Source organism: Balaenoptera musculus, chromosome X, assembly GCF_009873245.2.
Source record: "Balaenoptera musculus isolate JJ_BM4_2016_0621 chromosome X, mBalMus1.pri.v3, whole genome shotgun sequence".
In the NCBI taxonomy this organism is placed as follows: Eukaryota; Metazoa; Chordata; class Mammalia; order Artiodactyla; family Balaenopteridae; genus Balaenoptera; species Balaenoptera musculus.
In genome coordinates this window covers 41,067,506-41,085,124 of record NC_045806.1, presented here as the reverse complement: position 1 = coordinate 41,085,124, position 17,619 = coordinate 41,067,506, and the positions used below count along the sequence as shown (strand labels likewise).

Here is a 17,619-nt window from a genome sequence, read left to right as displayed (position 1 = left end):
TGCGGACTTTTCAGCTTTTATTACAAAAAGAAAGACATGAACCCAGCCCAGTTTTCCAATAAAAGTCACCAACTCTTAAGTCTGACTTGGTCAGGGCCTCTCTGGCTGCGGAGCTGGGCTGGTAGACAGGTGCAGGGCCCCTGCTCTGACCACCCAACAATTCATCCTCCCCCGCTCCAGGCTGGACACCCGACATAAGTATAAGTAGGTCTTGCAGCTGCTCACTGGGCCTCGTTGAAGCGGGTCACCATTGTCTTGTGCAGCGTCTCCTTGTATGACTCGGTTGAGGTGACCCCATAGGAGCTGCCTCGGGCACCCAAGCCAGAGCCCCGCACCCGTGTCTGGGCCTGTGTGAGGGAGGCAGACTCTGTCAGGTTGGGCGGGGGCCAGGCCTACAGCAGAGAGTACTGGAGGATGGGGATGGGATTCCCCGCAGACTCACCTCAATGGGAGTCACAATGCCCTGTTTTTTGCGGCCCAGGCCACTGCCCTCTTTCCAGCCCATAGCCTGGAGCATGCGACTGCCAATGTTGTCACTGCCCAGCCCATCCCGCGTGGGCTGCTCAAAGTCCCTGCAGGAGACAGTGGCACAGTGTGAGTGACTGGCCTGCCGGCCCCAGGCCCCCGACCTGGCCCCGGGCACTCACACAGAGGCTGCAGACATGCCGCTATACTTCCTCCTCTTGGGCTCCGGCGGCTCAGGGATGCCATACTTCTCTCTGCGTTCAGCTGCGCGGTCCCGGTACTTCATTTGCTGAAAGAGTGTGTGTGAGAATGAAGGAGCTGATCGCTATTTGCAGGAAACATGGGCACAGCTGGGGGGCCCCCACAGGGAGCTAGATCTGGCGAACAGATCTGTGGTCCTGTGAATGCCAGCAGCCAGCATGGGGGAATCGGGAAGAAGCCTTGCAGGGACAGGACGTGAGGTGGCTGATGGCAGCCAGGCTGTGTCTAGCTGACGAACCTGAGCGCCAGCTGCCTGCATGGATGGAGCACTTGGTAAGGGACCGAGGGATGGAGCCCAGGAGTGGGTCACACCTCACCTCCATGTCGTTCTTCTCGAGTGCCTCCAGCTCATTTTCTGACAGGTGGGCTCGCCGGTGAATCTCAAGGTTTTGCTGCAAGGAGGACAGGAGAAGGAGTGAAGCGGCTGGGCCGGGCCGGGACAGGGTTCCCTGCCAAGCCTCCCTCAGTCACCTTGTGGAGCCCGGAGAGCTGCTGGTGCCGGATGAGCGCCTCCTTGCTGGGGAACTGGCGCCGGCAGAGCAGACAGGCCAGCTTCTGCCAGTCAGTGAGCTTCTCCTCCCGCTCCGGGCCCCCGCGCTCTTGCTCCTCTTCACTGTCACTCTCTCCGCTGTAGGCTGCCACCAGCCCCCTCGGCGGGCTCTGAAAAAGGTGGGGGTGAGAGGTCAGGCCTGGCTAGCTCAGAGCCCTGCCCTTCTTTCTGCCCTGGGCACTCACTGGGCGGTCATCACTGGCCAGTTTTGGGAGGTCCATGCTGGTGTGCTGTCTCTCGGCTAGTGCTCCCTGGGGTGGAGGGACACAGAAATTCAGAGACTCCACGGAAGGACCAAAGGGATGACAAGACGGGGGGCAGGGCGCGGATGGACAGCCACACACACCTTCTTCTCGAGGATGGCGTAGCCGGCATCTGCAGTGGCCGACTCCCGCCTTTCATCGTCTCGTAGGGAACTGATGGGCTGGAAGCTGTTTTTGAAGTTTTCTTTTTGCTTGTTGAGGCTGCGGGCCCAGCGTTCCATGTCCTTGGCGATCTAGGGGCGAGGGTGGGGGTGAGGCTCTTAGGAATCCTCCAACTGCTGGGGTCACCAACTCCAACCTCTGCCCTTGCAGCAGCCTGCCCCTTCCTGCCCTGCAGCCTCAAGCAGAAGGTGAGAGAGGCGGAGGTGAAAGTCCCCATTTCTCTGTCATCCTGTCATCAGTGCTCCTCAGCAAGCCCCTCCCCGGCTGTGCCCCCATTCTCCTCACGGGCACCCACGCTATTAGGTTTGCCATGTGTTTTCATTTTATCGTTCTAAAATGCATAGAATGGCTTGCTCTGTGTATAATTTTAATTTACACGTGTGATACTATGCCACGTTCCATGTCGTTGCCCAACCCCGACCCCCAGGCACAACACCATTTTTAGAATTTACCGGGCTGCCAAAGGAACACGTAGTTCTTGCTTCTAAGTGTTGCACCCAGACTGTCATACTCTTCCTCCACAGACAAGACACTGAGGTTCCCTCCAACTGCCCACCACCACAGAACACTGCGATGGTTGTCTTCCTGCCCACCCCCTGATGGGCCCGCGAGAAGTTCTCTGGGATATATATACACAGACAGACATGGACACACCCTCAGGTGGGGTTCTGGGCCCAAAGGAGCATGCATGCGCGTTTCTTTCCACAGGCAGGGCTAGCCTGGTTTCAGGCGTGCCCATACCAGCCCACATTGCCACCAACAGCACAAAGGTTCCCACCAGGGGATGGGAAAGCAGACAGGGCACACTTGGATGGCACTGGCCACCTCAGGGAGGTGGGCAGCCCTACCATGTACCTGGTAGGGAGACGGCCCTGGCTCAAGGTCACGCAGCAAAGAGCAGAGCTGGACCGGGAGCCTGGTCTCTCCTGAGCACAAATACTGCCCACGTGCACATCCACCGCCATCCCCTCCCTTGGCAGCGGAGGATAACAGATGACAGAATGGCATTCATCAGAAGACACCTAACGGCCAGCCAGTGACTGCTGGACTCCCAGTGTTCACCTGTTGGGCCGTCTTGGTCTTGTGCTTTTCCTTCTTCTCTTTGCCCTCCTTTGAGGGCGCCCCCGTTTCCTTATGCCCATCAGCTGACTGCTCCAGGGCAGGAACATAGGTCCGCCTTTCCCCATCCCAGTACAGGTACTGCTGGCTCTGAGCATTGTAGTAGTACTGGGGGAGGTGGGGGAGAAGGAGCGTGAGGGAAGACCTCGAGGAGGGGACGGCAGAGCCCACCCACTCCCCAGACTGCCCTATCACCTGAGAGTTGGGGTCGTAGTAGAGGCCAGTCTGGGGGTCATAGTAGTAGCCAGATGTCTCGTCGTACTGGTAGGTGGAGACGTCAGGAACAGCTGGAGAGTGAGAAGAGGGGGTCGCACTCCTCTCTGCTTTGTTAAGGAATTCCCCACCCCTCACTGTAGGCCATGGCTACTCACGGTACTGGCTGTAGGACTCCTGGGCAGAGGGACTCGTGGCTGGTGGCAGGGAAGAGCTGGGATGGGTGGGGCTCTGGAGCTCAGATTTGAGCACAGCGGGTGACATGATGGTGTATGACTAGTCACGGGGCAAGACAGGGGAACAGGGCTCAGTGTCTACCAACGCCCCCATGGCCCCCAGGACCTCCCTTGATTTTCCTCACCTGGCTGTTGGCAGCAGTGCCCTGGCTGCCGCTCGCTTCAGCTGCTGACTGCTGGTAGACGCCAGGGGTGGCACCAGGCTGGGTGCGGGAGAAAGCCTGCAGGGACACAGAGTCTGCCCCAGGCTCCAGGGAGGCCTCGGGACCTGTAAAGGGGGACAGGGAAAAAGGAGAACGTGAATGGCAGGGCCCAGGACCCTATGCTTGCCAGTCCCCACCATGGGCTCAGGGAGAGATGCTGAGGCTAACCTGCTCCGGCTGGGTCCCCTTTGGTTCCAGTGATGCCGGGGCCCTTCGTGCCCTTGAGGTAGCCATGGGCATAGAGAGAAGACTCTGTGCCCTGGCTGCCGCCATAGCCCTCATCCTGTTGGTAGTAGCTGTAGTCGACCGGTGGCTCCTCGGGGGTGGCCCAGGCACCCTCCCCACCCTGGGAGGCCTGAGGGGCAGGTGGGAGGGGTTCATTAGCAGAGGAGGGGGCACAGAGGGGAGGGGAACCGGCTAAGAGACGTCTGCCCACAGGTGAAGCAAGTGTCTGCTGACAGAAAGCATGCAGCCCTCAAACAAGGGCCAACCGGCCAGAGCAGAGCAGGGTGGTGACAAAAACAAGACTGGAACAAAGACACGTGCCAAAACGCTCCCAGGGCTGACACTGGTACGTGTGTTGCGTGATACATGTGTTGGGTGTCAGACCAAGGAAGATACCGTCCTCCCCTTCTTTATTCTCATCTGCCAATTTTCTTACAGCCACTTATAAATTCCCTTTTATCAAGAAAGGTTGTAACAATTCAGGATGATATATAACTACCAAACAGAACAGAAAAGCAGCCGCGACGGCACTGAAAAGGAAAGCCTGGGAGGAGGTGCCTGGGAAGGGAGCTGCAGTGAGGACCCCACAGCCCCCACTGGCGACCACTGTGAGAGGTTTTCGGGGCCACAGGAAGCCAAAACAGCAAGCCAGCCCTCCTGTTTGCAGAGAGGGAGCGGGAGGGTGGAGGCGGCCCAGGTACAGGGATGCTGGGGTGGAGGGGAGTCTCTGAGTACCTGCGAGATGGCCCACTGGGCCGCGGCAATGGCAGTGCTGGCCACAGAGGCAGCATTGATGCGACTGCCTTCGTTGGAGGCCATGTCCCTGGGGAGGATGTCAGAGACTGGGAGTGAGACAGGAGGCCCCAAGCTGGGGGGCAAGCTGGGAAAGGACACAGGTGGGGCCCTGACCTCTTAGAACCCTTGGCAAACTCAACGTTGATGGTCTTGCCGTCGATGGTGAGCGGCGGGTGCAGGGCCTGCAGGATCTGCAGCAGCTGGGCTGCCTCCTGGGGGAGGGGGGCGGGCAGGGGCAGAAGGGTCAGGCCCGGGGAGGTCCCCGGCTCCATTGCCCCATTTCCAGGCTTGGGGCCGCGGTGGGGGGCTAGGGTCAGGGTCCCTCCTCCCTGCCCCGGGGGCCGGGATCCTGGCTGCCCGGCCCCCCCCTGTGCCGCCCTCACCACGATGGTGGAGAGCTGGATGAAGGCAAAGCCACGGTTCAGTTGGGTCTGCTTGTCCTTGATGACGCGTACGTTGGAGGAGGACAGCACTGCGTAGGGTGCCAGGGCCCCCAGGATGGAGTCCATGGTGCTGTGTGGGTTCAGGTTGCGCAAAATGATGGCTGCAGAAAGGGGCCCAGCATTAGGGAGCACCCCTGCTAGTCCGCTCCGGCCCTACCCTCTGGTGGCTCCCCACTGCTCCCTCTCCCCTGGCCTCCGTGTCCTTGCGCCTGCTGCTTCCCCTCACCTCTTCCTCTCAGATAAACTCTGCTTGTCAGTCCAAGTCCCAGCTCAGTCGCCCACCTGCTGAGAACCTTCTCAACACACCCCCGAAGTCGAGTTTGGCAATGCTCTTCCTCTGCTCTCCCTACATTACATGTCTGTCCCCCCACCAGGCAGAGGCCCCTGGGAGGATGAAGTCCTGGTCACCACCATCTCTCTGGCCTTGGAGAGCCCAGCCTAGACACCCTAGGGCAGGGAGGAAGGAAGGAACAACTGACTCACTGTCGTTGGCGTTCTCTGAGCTCGGCTCCGAGCCCTGTGACAGGGCCTGGGAGGCCAGCACTCCCTGGGCCTGGTAGGGCTGTGGCAGGGGCAGCAGGCCCTGGCTTAGCTCCCGACCACCCAGCGGTAGCGTCTGCTGATCCAACCTTGCGCCCAGGGGCAGCTTCTGTTCTGCCTCTGTCAGGGGCGGCAGAAGACAGGACAGTGACAAAGGGGAAGGGGCTCCCAGGTTGGTCACCCTCCTCCCAGAGCACTGGCCCCTCACCCTTCTCCCCCTTCCCAGCAACGTCCCGGGGAAGAGGGAGGTAGGAGGGCCATACCTGACTTGGGCACACCACATTTGAAGCACTTCTCACGGCGTTTGAAGTTCTGGACGCCACACTGTGAGGCACAAGCCAGGCTATCAGAGGGGGTGGGGCTTTCCACTGTGCCCTCCAAACGTGGATCCAGAGATCCCCCAGGGAACCCGCCACGCCCCAGGAAGGTCCCAGGGTCAGGGGTGGCAGGGGGCTTTGGGGCTCTGGCTGTCATCCTCGGTCCCGTGAATCTTCCCTTTACATGGTCTCAAATTTGTCCTCAGTGCCAACCCCTCAACTCAGGAATCCATAACTCCCCCACCTCTGTTACCAACTGCCGCCTGCTCCGAGGTACCAACTCCCAGAAATGCCCCCGCCAAAGTCCCTTTGGTATGTTCCTCTTCCCAAAATGTACTTCCCTACTCAGAAACCTTCGTTATTTCTATCCCTCAAAGCCAGCAGCCCCTCTCTTGCCAGACTCTCACCCCTCCTTCATCTCGAGGACTGGGTTGGATCCTGCCGCTCTTGAGAAATAAATTTGCCTGGGGTATTGCAGCCTCTGGAGACCCCCAGCTTTCACCACATTTCTATCTCTGATCCATGGTCAGGTACTAAGCACTGCTCCCGTGCCAGGCTCCATGCAGGACGTGGCCTCTGCCCTCCTGGCCTAACAGTGGGGAGCAGATGTAGCACAGAGGGGCAGCAGGTGAGTCTGTGGAAATGGTCCCCCCCCAGGGGCTCTGGGAGGGGAGCGGGCCTAGAGGCCCAGCTCACTCAGCTGCGTATAGTCAGCAGGGCTGTTTGATCTGGGAGGTCCAAGAGTTTGGTTTGGTTTTGCTGGGAAGCGACTGCTGGCGGAGGCAGCAAGAGATTTTGTGTAGGAGGATGAGGAGAGAGGCAAAAGCAAAGGCTGGACAGGGAAGGTGACACTAGATCACAGAGGGTAGTCACACTCCAGCTCAGAGTTGTGGGGGTTTTCAGCAGAGGAGGAGGGGCGTGGTCAGAAGTGGTTCTGAGGAATGTCACCAGTGAGGGAGTGGGAGAAAGAGGCAAGAGGCCAGCACACCAGAGAGGGGCCTGTGGCGACTGTGTGGGGGAGGAGGTGAGGACTGGCCTGAGCAGTGGGAATGGCAAGAGGGAGCATTTCTGTGATGGAAGTGACAAGACTGGAGAGCAACAGGATGTGGTGGATAAAGGAGAGAAAAGAAGAGAATCCCCTAGTTTCAAGGAGTATCTGAAAATACAGGAGGGATGGAGTCCTCCCGTCACTCTGTCCCTACCTCTCCAGAGAGGTTGGACACCCGCCTTCTGATATTACTTTTTTGGTTTTGAAATAAGCAGGAACCACTCCCCTTACTGGGCAGAGTTCCTCTTGGGGAGAGGGCCTATGCAAGCTCTCAGGTCTCCCCTTAGGTCTCATGGCTGCCAGCCGGCGGCAGGAGGTGAGGCTGTAGAGTCCCAAGGCTGCTTGCGAGGCTGGCCCCAGGGGAGATCTGAACTCACGGTGGCATCCATGGCCCACGATCAGGAGCAAGGCACCACTCAAGGTTCCATCTCTCTGAGCCTCAGCCTCCTCTTAGGGAATATTGACTGCAAAGAGCTACAGCTTGTACCCTCAGTCTCAGGCAGACATGGCTTTGTCAGACGTCGGGTCACCTGACACAGGCTCTCAGAACACCCTACACATTCCTTCAGGACAAGAGCTGACACTGAACATCGTTAACAGCGGGCCAGGTGTCGTTCCAAGTGTTACCCTCTCATCACCACATTTCAATCCTCCCAACCACCTTTGGGGAGCGGGGTCATTGGTATTTGCATTGTAGAGATGGGGAGAGTGAGGCAAAGAGAGGTTAAATACCCTGACGAAAATCAAGGTAGATTTGGGAGAGTCTAACTTCAGCTAGTCTGGTTCTGAAGCCCACATTTTATAGATCACATTATGCCTCCACTGTCACTAGTCACTTACATAAACATCTGTTTCAAGTCTACTGGGGCTTCAGGCAAGATCGTGCCGCATGAGGGCAGAGCCTGGCGCCAAGTGAAAGCTCAGTACAAACTGGTGGGTGGGTGGCAAGGAGCAGCGCTGCTTGAGCTGAGCCAGTCCTCCACACCCATGCCACTCAGAGGCCCCGGGGAGACGGAGACGTTGCCACCGCCCCTGTACCTTATTACACAGCCAGTCCTCATTGATCTTGGGCTTGGGGTCGCTGTAGTGCATGGACACCTTCTGGCCCAGGATGTTGAGGGAGTGCTGCGGGGAAAAGCAGAGCACAGTGAGGCCTGGGCAGCAGTGCCCCACGCACCGTCTCAGCACAGGAGAAGAGAGTGAGCGAGCCCTTCAGCTGGATGGATGAGGGACAGGGAACGGAGGGAGGTCGGAGAACTGACGAGGGAAGAAGGAAGGGAAGGAGGGAGGGAAAGCGCCACAGCCCTCGGGCGCAGCTGCTTGCTGCCTTTCCGGGCACGCGCACGCACACGTGAACACACGCCACCAGGCACACAGTGCTCGGCTGCCCGAAGCTTGCCGGACAGCGGGGGAAGCCCCCACTCGGCCCTGACACTGCCAGGCCACACCCAGGGCCAGCACTACACAGGCTACACTTGGGATGAGGGGGGACGGGGAGGGGAGGGGAGGGGAGGGGAGGGAGAGGAGGGGAGAGAAAGAGAGAAAGAGAGAGCGCACGCGCACTAGTGCTGGAGAAGGGGAAAAAGAAAGAGCCATATTTAAAAGATGGACGGTCCTGCTGTGAGGCTGTCTTCCCGTGGCTGGCTGGGTCCTGGGCCCATGGCACTAGCCTGTGGACCGGCAGAGATGGCCCCAGGGCCGCCCCTGCTGAGCCTCCCTTCCACCACATCGCCCCTTCCTCCCCTGAGGCTTTCCTTTAGTGCCCCACACCAGTGAGCTGGGCTCTGGGTGGGCGAGCAGAAGCCTTGGGTCTCTGAAGGTCCCAAAGCTGCTGGGTTGGGAGCCCGTGCCAGGCTGGGGGAGCAGGCTCCCCCCATTCCAGACAGCACGGCTCCTCGCTGAGAGGGCAGGCCTGTCCCTAGCGGAGTGGGGCAAGTGGTGACTCCTGTGGGAGCTAGGTGCAGTGGGAGGGGTGGGGTGACCGAAGTGAGTCCTGGTGAATGAAACCATCACTCTTGACTGGTACTTTCGATCAACAGAGCGGTACTGGCCTGTCCCATGGAAATCAAAGGACCGAACTCACGTGCAGGGACAGAGCTGGCAAAACAGGACTTGCTAGTTAGTGTGCCAACAGCTAAGTTCCCCAATGGCTGGACTTCCAGCGGTGCCCAAGAGTGGAACAGAGTCCTGGCTCTGCCCGACCCCAGAGCAGGGCGGTCCCCCGGGGAGTGGGAACTTAGGTGGAAGGACCCCACCCCCACCCCACCCCCAAGGCAGCCCTTTCTCTGAAAGCTCAGCCAGGAGAGGAAGAGAGGCAGAGCTAGTGCCTGGCCAGTGGGAAGGGCCAGTGGTGAGTGTGGGTTCTTGATGGGAAGCCCAGTGGGTAGCGAGAGATGGGAAGAGGAGATAGTGAGGGTCAGGAAGGGGGAGAGAGAGGGGGTGGGGGGATGGGACACAGGGCCACAGGGCAGGGAACTGTGTCCGTAAGAATCAGGCGATGGGGAGCGCTCGATTACAAAGTAGTATTTGTTTGGGGGGGGGGTTCAAGTGCGGCAAAGCAACCTGATTGGCTTCCATCCATCGTGTAGCGTCCTGCAAGTGACTAAACTCGACGAAGGCGAAGCCCCGGCTCTGACCTGGAGACAGCATTCAGATACAGACGCAGTGGGTTAGTCAACAGCTTTGGACACACGGCGTTCCCGGGGGCGGGACCCGAGGGGAGAGGACTGGGGGGCAGAGAGGGAAGTGGGGAGAGGAAAAAGGAAGAAAGGGAGAGAGAGAAGCAAAGAAAGACCAGGGTGTGGGAGGCAAGGTAGATGGTCGGGAGGGGCAGGAAAGAGGGAAGCAGGAGGGAAGAAAACAGAGCTGGAGAGGGGTTGGGGGCAGGGGATACACACACGCCAGCTGGGAAGAAAGACAGAGAGATGGGGCTCAGGCACACCTGCCCGGACAGCCTGGGGTGACAGAGACGGAGAGAAGGAGCTGGGAGGGAAAGGGTACAAGGAGAGGTCTCCAGAGAAGGAAGGAGGACAGATGGGCAGGCTGCTGGCTTCACATGGGCCAGAATAAATAACCAAATGGTGGGGCCCAGCACAAGGCCAGGGCAGCCCAGGAGGGGTCCTGTAACAGGTGTTTAATCAAAGGAGCAAAAGAGAAGCTGGGCCAGGCTGCTCGGTGAGGCTGGGAAGGCTCTAGGCCCAACAGGAACCAGAGGGAGTTAGGGACACAATGTCACCTCAGCCTCACCACAGTCCAGGGAAGGTTGGCCTCACCAGGGAGCCACCTCAGGGCCAAGCTGGGAAGATTACAGCCACCTACAGTCCAGGTCCTCTAAGACAGCAGGAGAATGGGGGCCAGGATTGCCCAGGTAGATCTTAAAGATCTTAAAGATCAGCAGGTGCCTGGGAGAAGCGTCCAGGGCCACAGAGAGGGCTGCACCTGGGACACCGCCTCAGGGAGACCAGAATCCTGTCAGCTTGGCTGGGGTACAGCAGAGCAAGACCTACATGCTATCAAGAGAGACTCCAGGCCTGGCCAGGGCTGGGAAAAGGATCCAGGGCTTGAGACCACAGGAAAGTAGCTCCTTCTTTGGAGGTACACACACAGGGAGGGCTTAGACACAGCGGGACTTGAGGGGCATGCTTGATCTCCAAAAGAATAACCATTAGGATGCACAGGAGGATGGAATGGTATAATTAAAGAGAGAGAGAGAGAGATGGAGAGATGGAGAGATGGAGAGATGGAGGCGTGGGGAGGAGAGAGACTGAGAGATGCAGAGAGAAGCCCAGGCAGAACGAGGCCCCACTGTGCCTGCCTTGGGGAGCCTGGGCCAGAGGTCCTGCAGAGACAACCCCCCACCACCCTACTAACCTCAGGCCAGCTCCAAGCAGCCTGCAAGAGGGAGGGAGGGAACAAGCGAGGCCAGCGATCCTGGCTGCTCCTTGGGATGCACCCTTGGACAAGAGCCATCCCCTGCCTCCCCTCTTGGGACACATGGGTGGGGCCGTGTCAGACCTACTTTCTGGTCAGAGGCTGTTACCAGAAAAATGTGGGGGGGAGCAAGGGGCAGGGGAAGGAGAAGAAAGGAGAGGGAAGGGAGGCTACTGGGGGGGACGGGGTTACCATCTCAGATACTCAGAGTCCCAAAGAGGAGGTTCCCCGGAGCCTGGCCCTGGCCCTGCCCCCGGGGAGCACTCAGCTCATCTCAGAGCTGCACCCCCTCCCTGACAGCCTCGCACAGGAGGCTACTGGCCGGAGCTGTGAGGAGAGTGGGATGAGGGGGAGAGAAGAAGAGAGGGTACCCCCAAGCTGCCCATTCCCAGCTGTGGCAGGAAGGCAGGGTAGGGAGGGTGAGGGAAAAGGCAGAGGCAGGAGGGAGACTCGGAGGCTGAGGCTGGCCAGCGGAAGAGGAGGGTACTAGAACAAAAGCTCACCTGAGGATTTGTTCCGCATCAGCCGGACCTCCCGTGCTTGGACGCCGTGGGACTGCAGCTGGCCACGGATCTGTACAGGGAGATACGGTTTGGAGCAAGCTCAGTACAAGGGGGCTACTGGGTACCTGAGGCTGGCTGGAGGCCTCCAGGACCCCAGAGGGTCATAGGGGATGTGCACACACTGTCTCCTCTCCCTCTCTCAGGGCTTTCCCCCAAGTGACCACAGCCCCAGCCCCACACCAGTACCCAGTCTCAGCTTTCAGCCCCAGACTTGCAGAGTGAGTCAAATGAAAAAAGGGGCGTGGTGCAAGGTGAAGCATGGCAGCATTAACGACCCTCAGGGGTGGAGAACAGCAAGAGAGCAAGCGAGCCAGCAGCTCAAGAATGGTGGGCAGGGGTGGTCTGACAACAGGCTTGGTGCAGCCACAGAGCAAGGAAAGCTGGCAAGCAATTCTGGCCCTTTGCAAAGGGACTGCCCTCCGGCTTGCATCCAGAGAGACCCATGACACAAGTACGAAACTGGGAAGGACTGGGATCTGAGCAAACCCCAGCCATGTGTGCTAGACCATAAATGGAGCAGTAACTTGGGGTGGAAACCAAAAGGCATGGCCGTGGGATTTGGAAAGCTTCCTGGATGACCTAAGCCAGAGGGAAGCTGCAGATGAAATTTGGGATTTGGACCAGGCGAGGCAGAGTCTCTAGGCCAGTGGTGCCTCTCGCAAGCGACTGGGAGCCTGTGCTGGGCATTCTTGGGCAGCAGCCTTAATGCCCCTGGGCCTCAGTTTCCTCATCAGGTTCAACAACAGAAGGGAAATTAAACATACACATACAAGGATGAAAAAGAAAGACACAGAGGAGCAGATCAGGACTGCTAACACTCAGGGAGAGCTCAGGAAACAGCTAGAACGTGGGCTCTGGGGTTCAGCTGCCCAGGTTCAGACCCCAACTCTGCTGTGCCACTCACTGACTGTGGGACCTGAGGCAAACTGCTTCACTGCTGGGGGCCTGGCTTCCTCATCCGCAGAATGAAAATACAAAGAGTACCTTCCCTACAGGGTGGCTGTGCAGATTAAATCAGACCTGACATGTGGCCCACCCTGTGATAAATCCTCCGCAGATGTCAGCACTCAGTTACCGTCTGAGCCTGAACAGTGCAGGTGGGCCAGACCTGAAAGCTCTCAAACACACAGGTGGGATTTTCTCTGCGACAACACAGGCAGCCAGCAGGTTTCAGAGGAGAGATGAGCAGAGAATTCACGGGCAGTGGGGAGGAGGGGGAGCACTGGGGAGGCTAGTGAGGAGGCTATTCTAGTGGCCCACTTGGGGTTTTCCTGCTCTCTAGGGGAAGTCTGTATGAGAAGGGAGGAGGATGGGAGGGAATGTCACACAGGAAAACAGGGTGGGAAGGCTGCAGCAGCAATGAAGTCAAAGGAGAACCCAAGGCTCTGTGGTCGTGCCAGTGAGGAGATCTGATGCTGCTGGCAAAAGAGGGAGGAGGGCGGGGAATGAGAATAAAACCTCAGAAAATCCCACGGGGAACCTCCCCACCTCCCAGGCCGCAGGGTCTCCGCATCATCTCTGCCACCAGAAATATCTGGCACTGGGACTGGTGAGCATCTGGCCTTTGATGGACATTTGCAGAATGGATGGATGGCCAGTGGAATGTGCAGAAGGAATGCTCTGTTCCCTCCCCCACCCACCACCACAGCCCCTGGGCCAAGTCAGCCTATCCAACACTCCTCCCTTCCAGACTAGGAGACAACAGGGCCTACCCAGGGGACGGATCAGTGCTGGCGGACAGAAGCTAGTGGGGAGAAGGGATGAAAGGTGCTGAGGTTGGGGGTAAGGGAGAAGCTGAGGGCCCTGGAGGAGACCCAGCCTGGCCTCCTGCTCTGCCACCTGCCCAGGGACACGGGGGGCACGTACGTCATCCTCAGTGGCTGCCTGTGGCAGCATCCTCAGCATGACGATGTTACTGGCCTTCTCCTCCTCCTCCTCCTCCTCATCCTCCTCCTCCTCCTCCCCTTGCTCGGTCCGATAGTCCTGGTCCCGATAGTCGCCGTCTCGGGGGAAGCCTGGTGGGCCGGTGGGGCTGTGCCTGTGCCGCCGCCGCCGCCTACGCTGAGTCTCGGAGCCCGGGGAGGCCTCGTAGGAATCCTGGCCAACAGAATGAGACGAGAGACACCAGACGGGCAGTCAGTCTGGGGTGGGCCTAGGAGCTGGCCGCTGGCTCTCCGAGGCAGGCAGGCTCTGAAAGCCAGGGGTGGGCGGGCTCCGGCTAAAGGCTTGGGGCAGGCAAGGTGGGCAGGCCCTGGACTGCAACCCTTCTGGGGTTGGAGATTCTCCCCAGGATGCTTTTGGGGGCTGCTTTGGTGGGGAGTGGGGAGAGGCCGGTGGCAGTATCGGTGTGGGAGAGGAACTCCCACAGACAGGTGACCAGACTCCACTTAAAACCTCCTTGGGAAGAGACCATTTGGGGTTGGCACACTAAACCCTGCTCTGTTTCTCCCCCCTCCTCCCTCGCCAGCTCAGCTAGCATGTGCACAATTGTTCCTTGTGCCATGGAACGCCACACCTTGCTTAAGATTCCCAGCCTGGGCCCTGCCACCAAGTCGTGGGTTTAGGAATAGCTTAAGACCTCAGCCAGAGCCAGCCAGCAGGGGCTGGCAAAGGTGCGAGGGCTATGGCGCTGCCCCACCCCGGTCCCTGATCCTCTGCCTGGCCAGTCCTCCATCACCACCAGGCTCTCTCCTAACAGGGTGTGGTCACTGGATTCCTGGGCGTTGCTCAAACCATCCTTTCAGGACTAAGCAAGCCAGGCCTGGGTCCACACCCCTCCTGCCCTCACGGAGGCCAGATAACTCAGCGCTCCACTCTTCCTGGTCCACCCAGGGCCCAGCCAGTGCCCTGGAGACATCCAGGCACAGCTCACAGCTGCCACTTGAGGAAGCTTGGTTGCCCACCACAGGGGTCTTTCCACTGGACCCCCCAGAGGGTGGCCAGCAGCCCACACTCTGCTTCCCACTGGAAAGGAGAGCTGTCTGCTTGTGTGGACCAGGGCCCTGATGCCCCCTCAACTTGGAGTTCCCATAAGGCAAGGCTGATTCTTCCCGCCAGATGGGGGCTCCCTGATGGTGAGCATCATGCCTCCCCACTCAGGCCAGGGCTAACTATCCAACATGGAAATGGCTAGATTCTGAGCTCAAAGGAGAGGCCTGAGGGGACTTCCCCTTCTGTCTAGAGGCTCTGCCACCACTGGGAATGCCCACGGTCAGCCCCCCAGAGCTGCTCTGCTTGGTGACATCCAAGTGCCCTCCCAACCCTAGATGCCGGGTCCCCAAATTGGCTGGGAGCAGGCAGTATAGGGCTTGCAGTGAACCCTGAACAACAGGGAAGAAGGGAGACAGGTGGTGGCCAGGGGCCCTCAGAAGTATAGAGCCAAGCACGTGGAAGTTAGGGAGACCCAACTTGGGAGAGGAGCCCTCAGAGAGGGGAGTGGGGACAGACCCTCCAGGTGAGGCAAAGCCACCGAGCACAGTCTGAAGGCATGGGAGCTGAGAGCTACCTGCACACGGTGCTGCAGCCAGACAGAGGCCCTGCAGGAGCTGGCCCTCCCCTGCCCTCACCTCTGCACTCTGCTCCTCGGACGAGTCATCATAGTCGTGCTTGCCCTCCTGGCTGCCGTACTCGCGGGGATACGAGCGGTAGTCCATGTCCCGGTAGTCGTGATCCCGGCTGCGGTTCTCCCCACCATCATCCTGTGAACGATCGCTGGCTCCGTAACGGCCAGTCCTGTCTCCACGACCCCCTCTGGGGAAAGAAGGATGGGGAGGGAAGAGAGGGCAGTCCTTTCTGAAAGGCGCAAGAGGTGAGGGTGACCCCACCCACCCCCTCCCTCTAGACCCTCAGCCCCACCCCCTGACAGGGATCCCTACACGCTGACCCCGTGGGGCAAGCTGGCTCCCACCTCTCCCTCAAAGCCAACCCACTTCTCTCCTTCCCTTCCCCACCTCTCCATTCCCTCACTGGGCCCTCAGATGTCGCACCCCGACTGGTCTCCTCACCTCCACCCAGGCCTCCCCTAGTTCACTCTCTATACCCCAGATGTGAGGGAGGGTTTCACAAGGCAAAGTCAATCAAGCCCAACCATATTGCTCCTTACAAAACACCAAAATGCTCACCAAGGTCCTACAAGGTCTGCAGGGTCCTGCGGGATGAGGTCCCTGCCGACCTCTTTCCTTCCACCTCATCGTGCACTGCGCTACCCTGCCCCTCTGTTCCACGGTCACCTTGCTAGCACTGGCAGCTGTTTGTTTGTATGTATGTATGTATGTATGTATTTATTTCACGCGGGCTTTTCTCTGGTTGCGGGGAGCGGAGACTACTCTTCGTTGTGGTACGCGGGCTTCTCATTGTATGTATGTATGTATTTATTTATTTCGCGCGGGCTTTTCTCTGGTTGCGGCGAGTGGAGGCTACTCTTCGTCGCGGTACGCGGGCTTCTCATTGTATGTATGTATGTATTTATTTCACGCGGGCTTTTCTCTGGTTGCGGCGAGTGGAGGCTACTCTTCGGTGCGGTACGCGGGCTTCTCATTGTATGTATGTATGTATGTATTTATTTCACGCGGGCTTTTCTCTGGTTGCGGGGAGCAGAGGCTACTCTTTGTTGTGGTACGCGGGCTTCTCATTGTATGTATGTATGTATGTACTTATTTCGCGCGGGCTTTTCTCCGGTTGCGGTGAGTGGAGGCTACTCTTCATTGCGGTACGCGGGCTTCTCATTGTATGTATCCATGTATGTATTTATTTCGCACGGGCTTTTCTCTGGTTGTGGTGAGCGGAGGCTACCCTTTGTTCCGGCACACGGGCTTCTCATTGTATGTATGTATGTACGTATGTATTTATTTATTTCGTGCGGGCTCTTCTCTGGTTGCGGCGAGCTGGGGCTACTCTTCGTTGCGGTGCGCAGGCTTCTCATTGTGGTGGCTTCTCTTGTTGCGGAGCACAGGCTCTAGGCATGCGGGCTTCAGTAGTTGTGGCACGTGGCCTCAGTAGTCGTGGCTCGTGGGCTCTAGAGGGCAGGCTCAGTATTTGTGGCACATGGGCTTAGTTGCTCCGCGGCATGTGGGATCTTCCGGGACCAGGGCTCGAACCCGTGTCCCCTGCATTGGCAGGCGGATTCTTAACCACTGCGCCACCAGGGAAGCCTCTGGCAGCTGTTTTGTTAAAATTTCTCCTACTGCAATAACTGTAAAATAATTATCTCAACATTGATTTAATGTGCATTTCTTTGATGATTTAAAAAATTACTAGACTGAGTTTTGGGAGATGAGGGAACCACCTGTTCAGTTCACTGCCCTATTCCCCAAAGCTTAGCTTAGTGCCTAATACTCAGCAGGTGCCCAATAATTATTCTTTGATAAAATAATGACTCTAAAGAGCACTGAGGAACCACTGGACCACCAGGAAACCCCTCTAAAAGTATTCTAAAAGCAACCAATACATATCTACTTAAAACAAGACAAAAATGGACACCACCATAGACTACTACTAGCAGGATCCCAATCCTGGTCAGAAATGATACTAGAATATCCATTTTCAACACCATTATTAACATTATTCTAAGATACTCGCTATTAAACAATTAAACAAAGGAAAAAAAAGATTAAAAGCTGGAAAGAAGGTAAAATTACCATTACTTGTAGATGATATGAGGATGTATCTGCCTAAGCCTAAGAGAATCAACTGAGAAATGATTATAAATAATAAGATAAATCAGTAAAGATGCTGGGTTCAAAATTAATATGCAGAAATAAATACTGTGCTTGTATTCAGAGAGCCACTGTTTAGAAATAGGAAGATCCCAAGTATAACTGCATCAAAAAGGTTAAATACCTAGACATGTGCACGATCTTATGACTATACTTCACACATATAAGCCAGGATACATTTGAAATGGGTCAAAGATTTAAATGGAAGAAATGAAACCATAGAGGAAAAGAAGAATAAAACACGAGATAGTTTTTTGATAATCTTGAAATGGGGAAAACTATGACCCAAATCCAGAAGCCATAGAAGAAAAGACTATTAAATCTGACTACATAAAAATAAAACATTTCTGCTTGGAAAAAACAAAAACCATCACAAGCCAAGTCAAGACAAACAATAAACAGGGAAAAGATAAGGGAAAAAGAAAAAGGGAACTGAATTCACAGAAAATAATACAGTTGACCCTTGAACAATGCGGGGGTTAGGGGCACCGACCCTCTGCTCAGTTGAAAATCCGAGTATAACTTATAGTCAGGCCTCTGTATCTGTGGTTCCCCCACATGCTCAGATTCAA

The 17,619-nt window shown here is 57.3% G+C and overlaps 1 protein-coding gene across 11 annotated transcripts in view; it reads right to left on the bottom strand.

Annotated features, from left to right (window-relative positions):
- The window catches only part of RBM10 (RNA binding motif protein 10), a 29,203-nt gene continuing 11,584 nt past the window's right edge, over positions 1 to 17,619 (bottom strand). For 2 of the 11 annotated variants that reach the window (XM_036839597.1, XM_036839603.1), the window contains exons 3-24: positions 14,900 to 15,125; positions 13,200 to 13,430; positions 11,274 to 11,343; positions 9,403 to 9,476; positions 7,879 to 7,965; positions 5,739 to 5,799; positions 5,419 to 5,595; positions 4,876 to 5,036; positions 4,607 to 4,704; positions 4,433 to 4,520; positions 3,641 to 3,827; positions 3,395 to 3,537; positions 3,192 to 3,309; positions 3,016 to 3,107; positions 2,764 to 2,928; positions 1,623 to 1,772; positions 1,462 to 1,527; positions 1,198 to 1,386; positions 1,044 to 1,118; positions 648 to 754; positions 443 to 572; positions 1 to 347 (exon numbers count right to left, since the gene is read on the bottom strand). In XM_036839597.1, the coding sequence (XP_036695492.1) occupies positions 222 to 347; positions 443 to 572; positions 648 to 754; positions 1,044 to 1,118; positions 1,198 to 1,386; positions 1,462 to 1,527; positions 1,623 to 1,772; positions 2,764 to 2,928; positions 3,016 to 3,107; positions 3,192 to 3,309; positions 3,395 to 3,537; positions 3,641 to 3,827; positions 4,433 to 4,520; positions 4,607 to 4,704; positions 4,876 to 5,036; positions 5,419 to 5,595; positions 5,739 to 5,799; positions 7,879 to 7,965; positions 9,403 to 9,476; positions 11,274 to 11,343; positions 13,200 to 13,430; positions 14,900 to 15,125 (2,821 nt within the window). In that variant the 3' untranslated portion in view covers positions 1 to 221. Of the gene's footprint in view, positions 348 to 442; positions 573 to 647; positions 755 to 1,043; positions 1,119 to 1,197; positions 1,387 to 1,461; positions 1,528 to 1,622; positions 1,773 to 2,763; positions 2,929 to 3,015; positions 3,108 to 3,191; positions 3,310 to 3,394; positions 3,538 to 3,640; positions 3,828 to 4,432; positions 4,521 to 4,606; positions 4,705 to 4,875; positions 5,037 to 5,418; positions 5,596 to 5,738; positions 5,800 to 7,878; positions 7,966 to 9,402; positions 9,477 to 11,273; positions 11,344 to 13,199; positions 13,431 to 14,899; positions 15,126 to 15,454; positions 15,672 to 17,619 lie in introns of those variants that run through there. The other 9 variants (XM_036839601.1, XM_036839607.1, XM_036839608.1 and 6 more) reach the window with 8 other exon arrangements.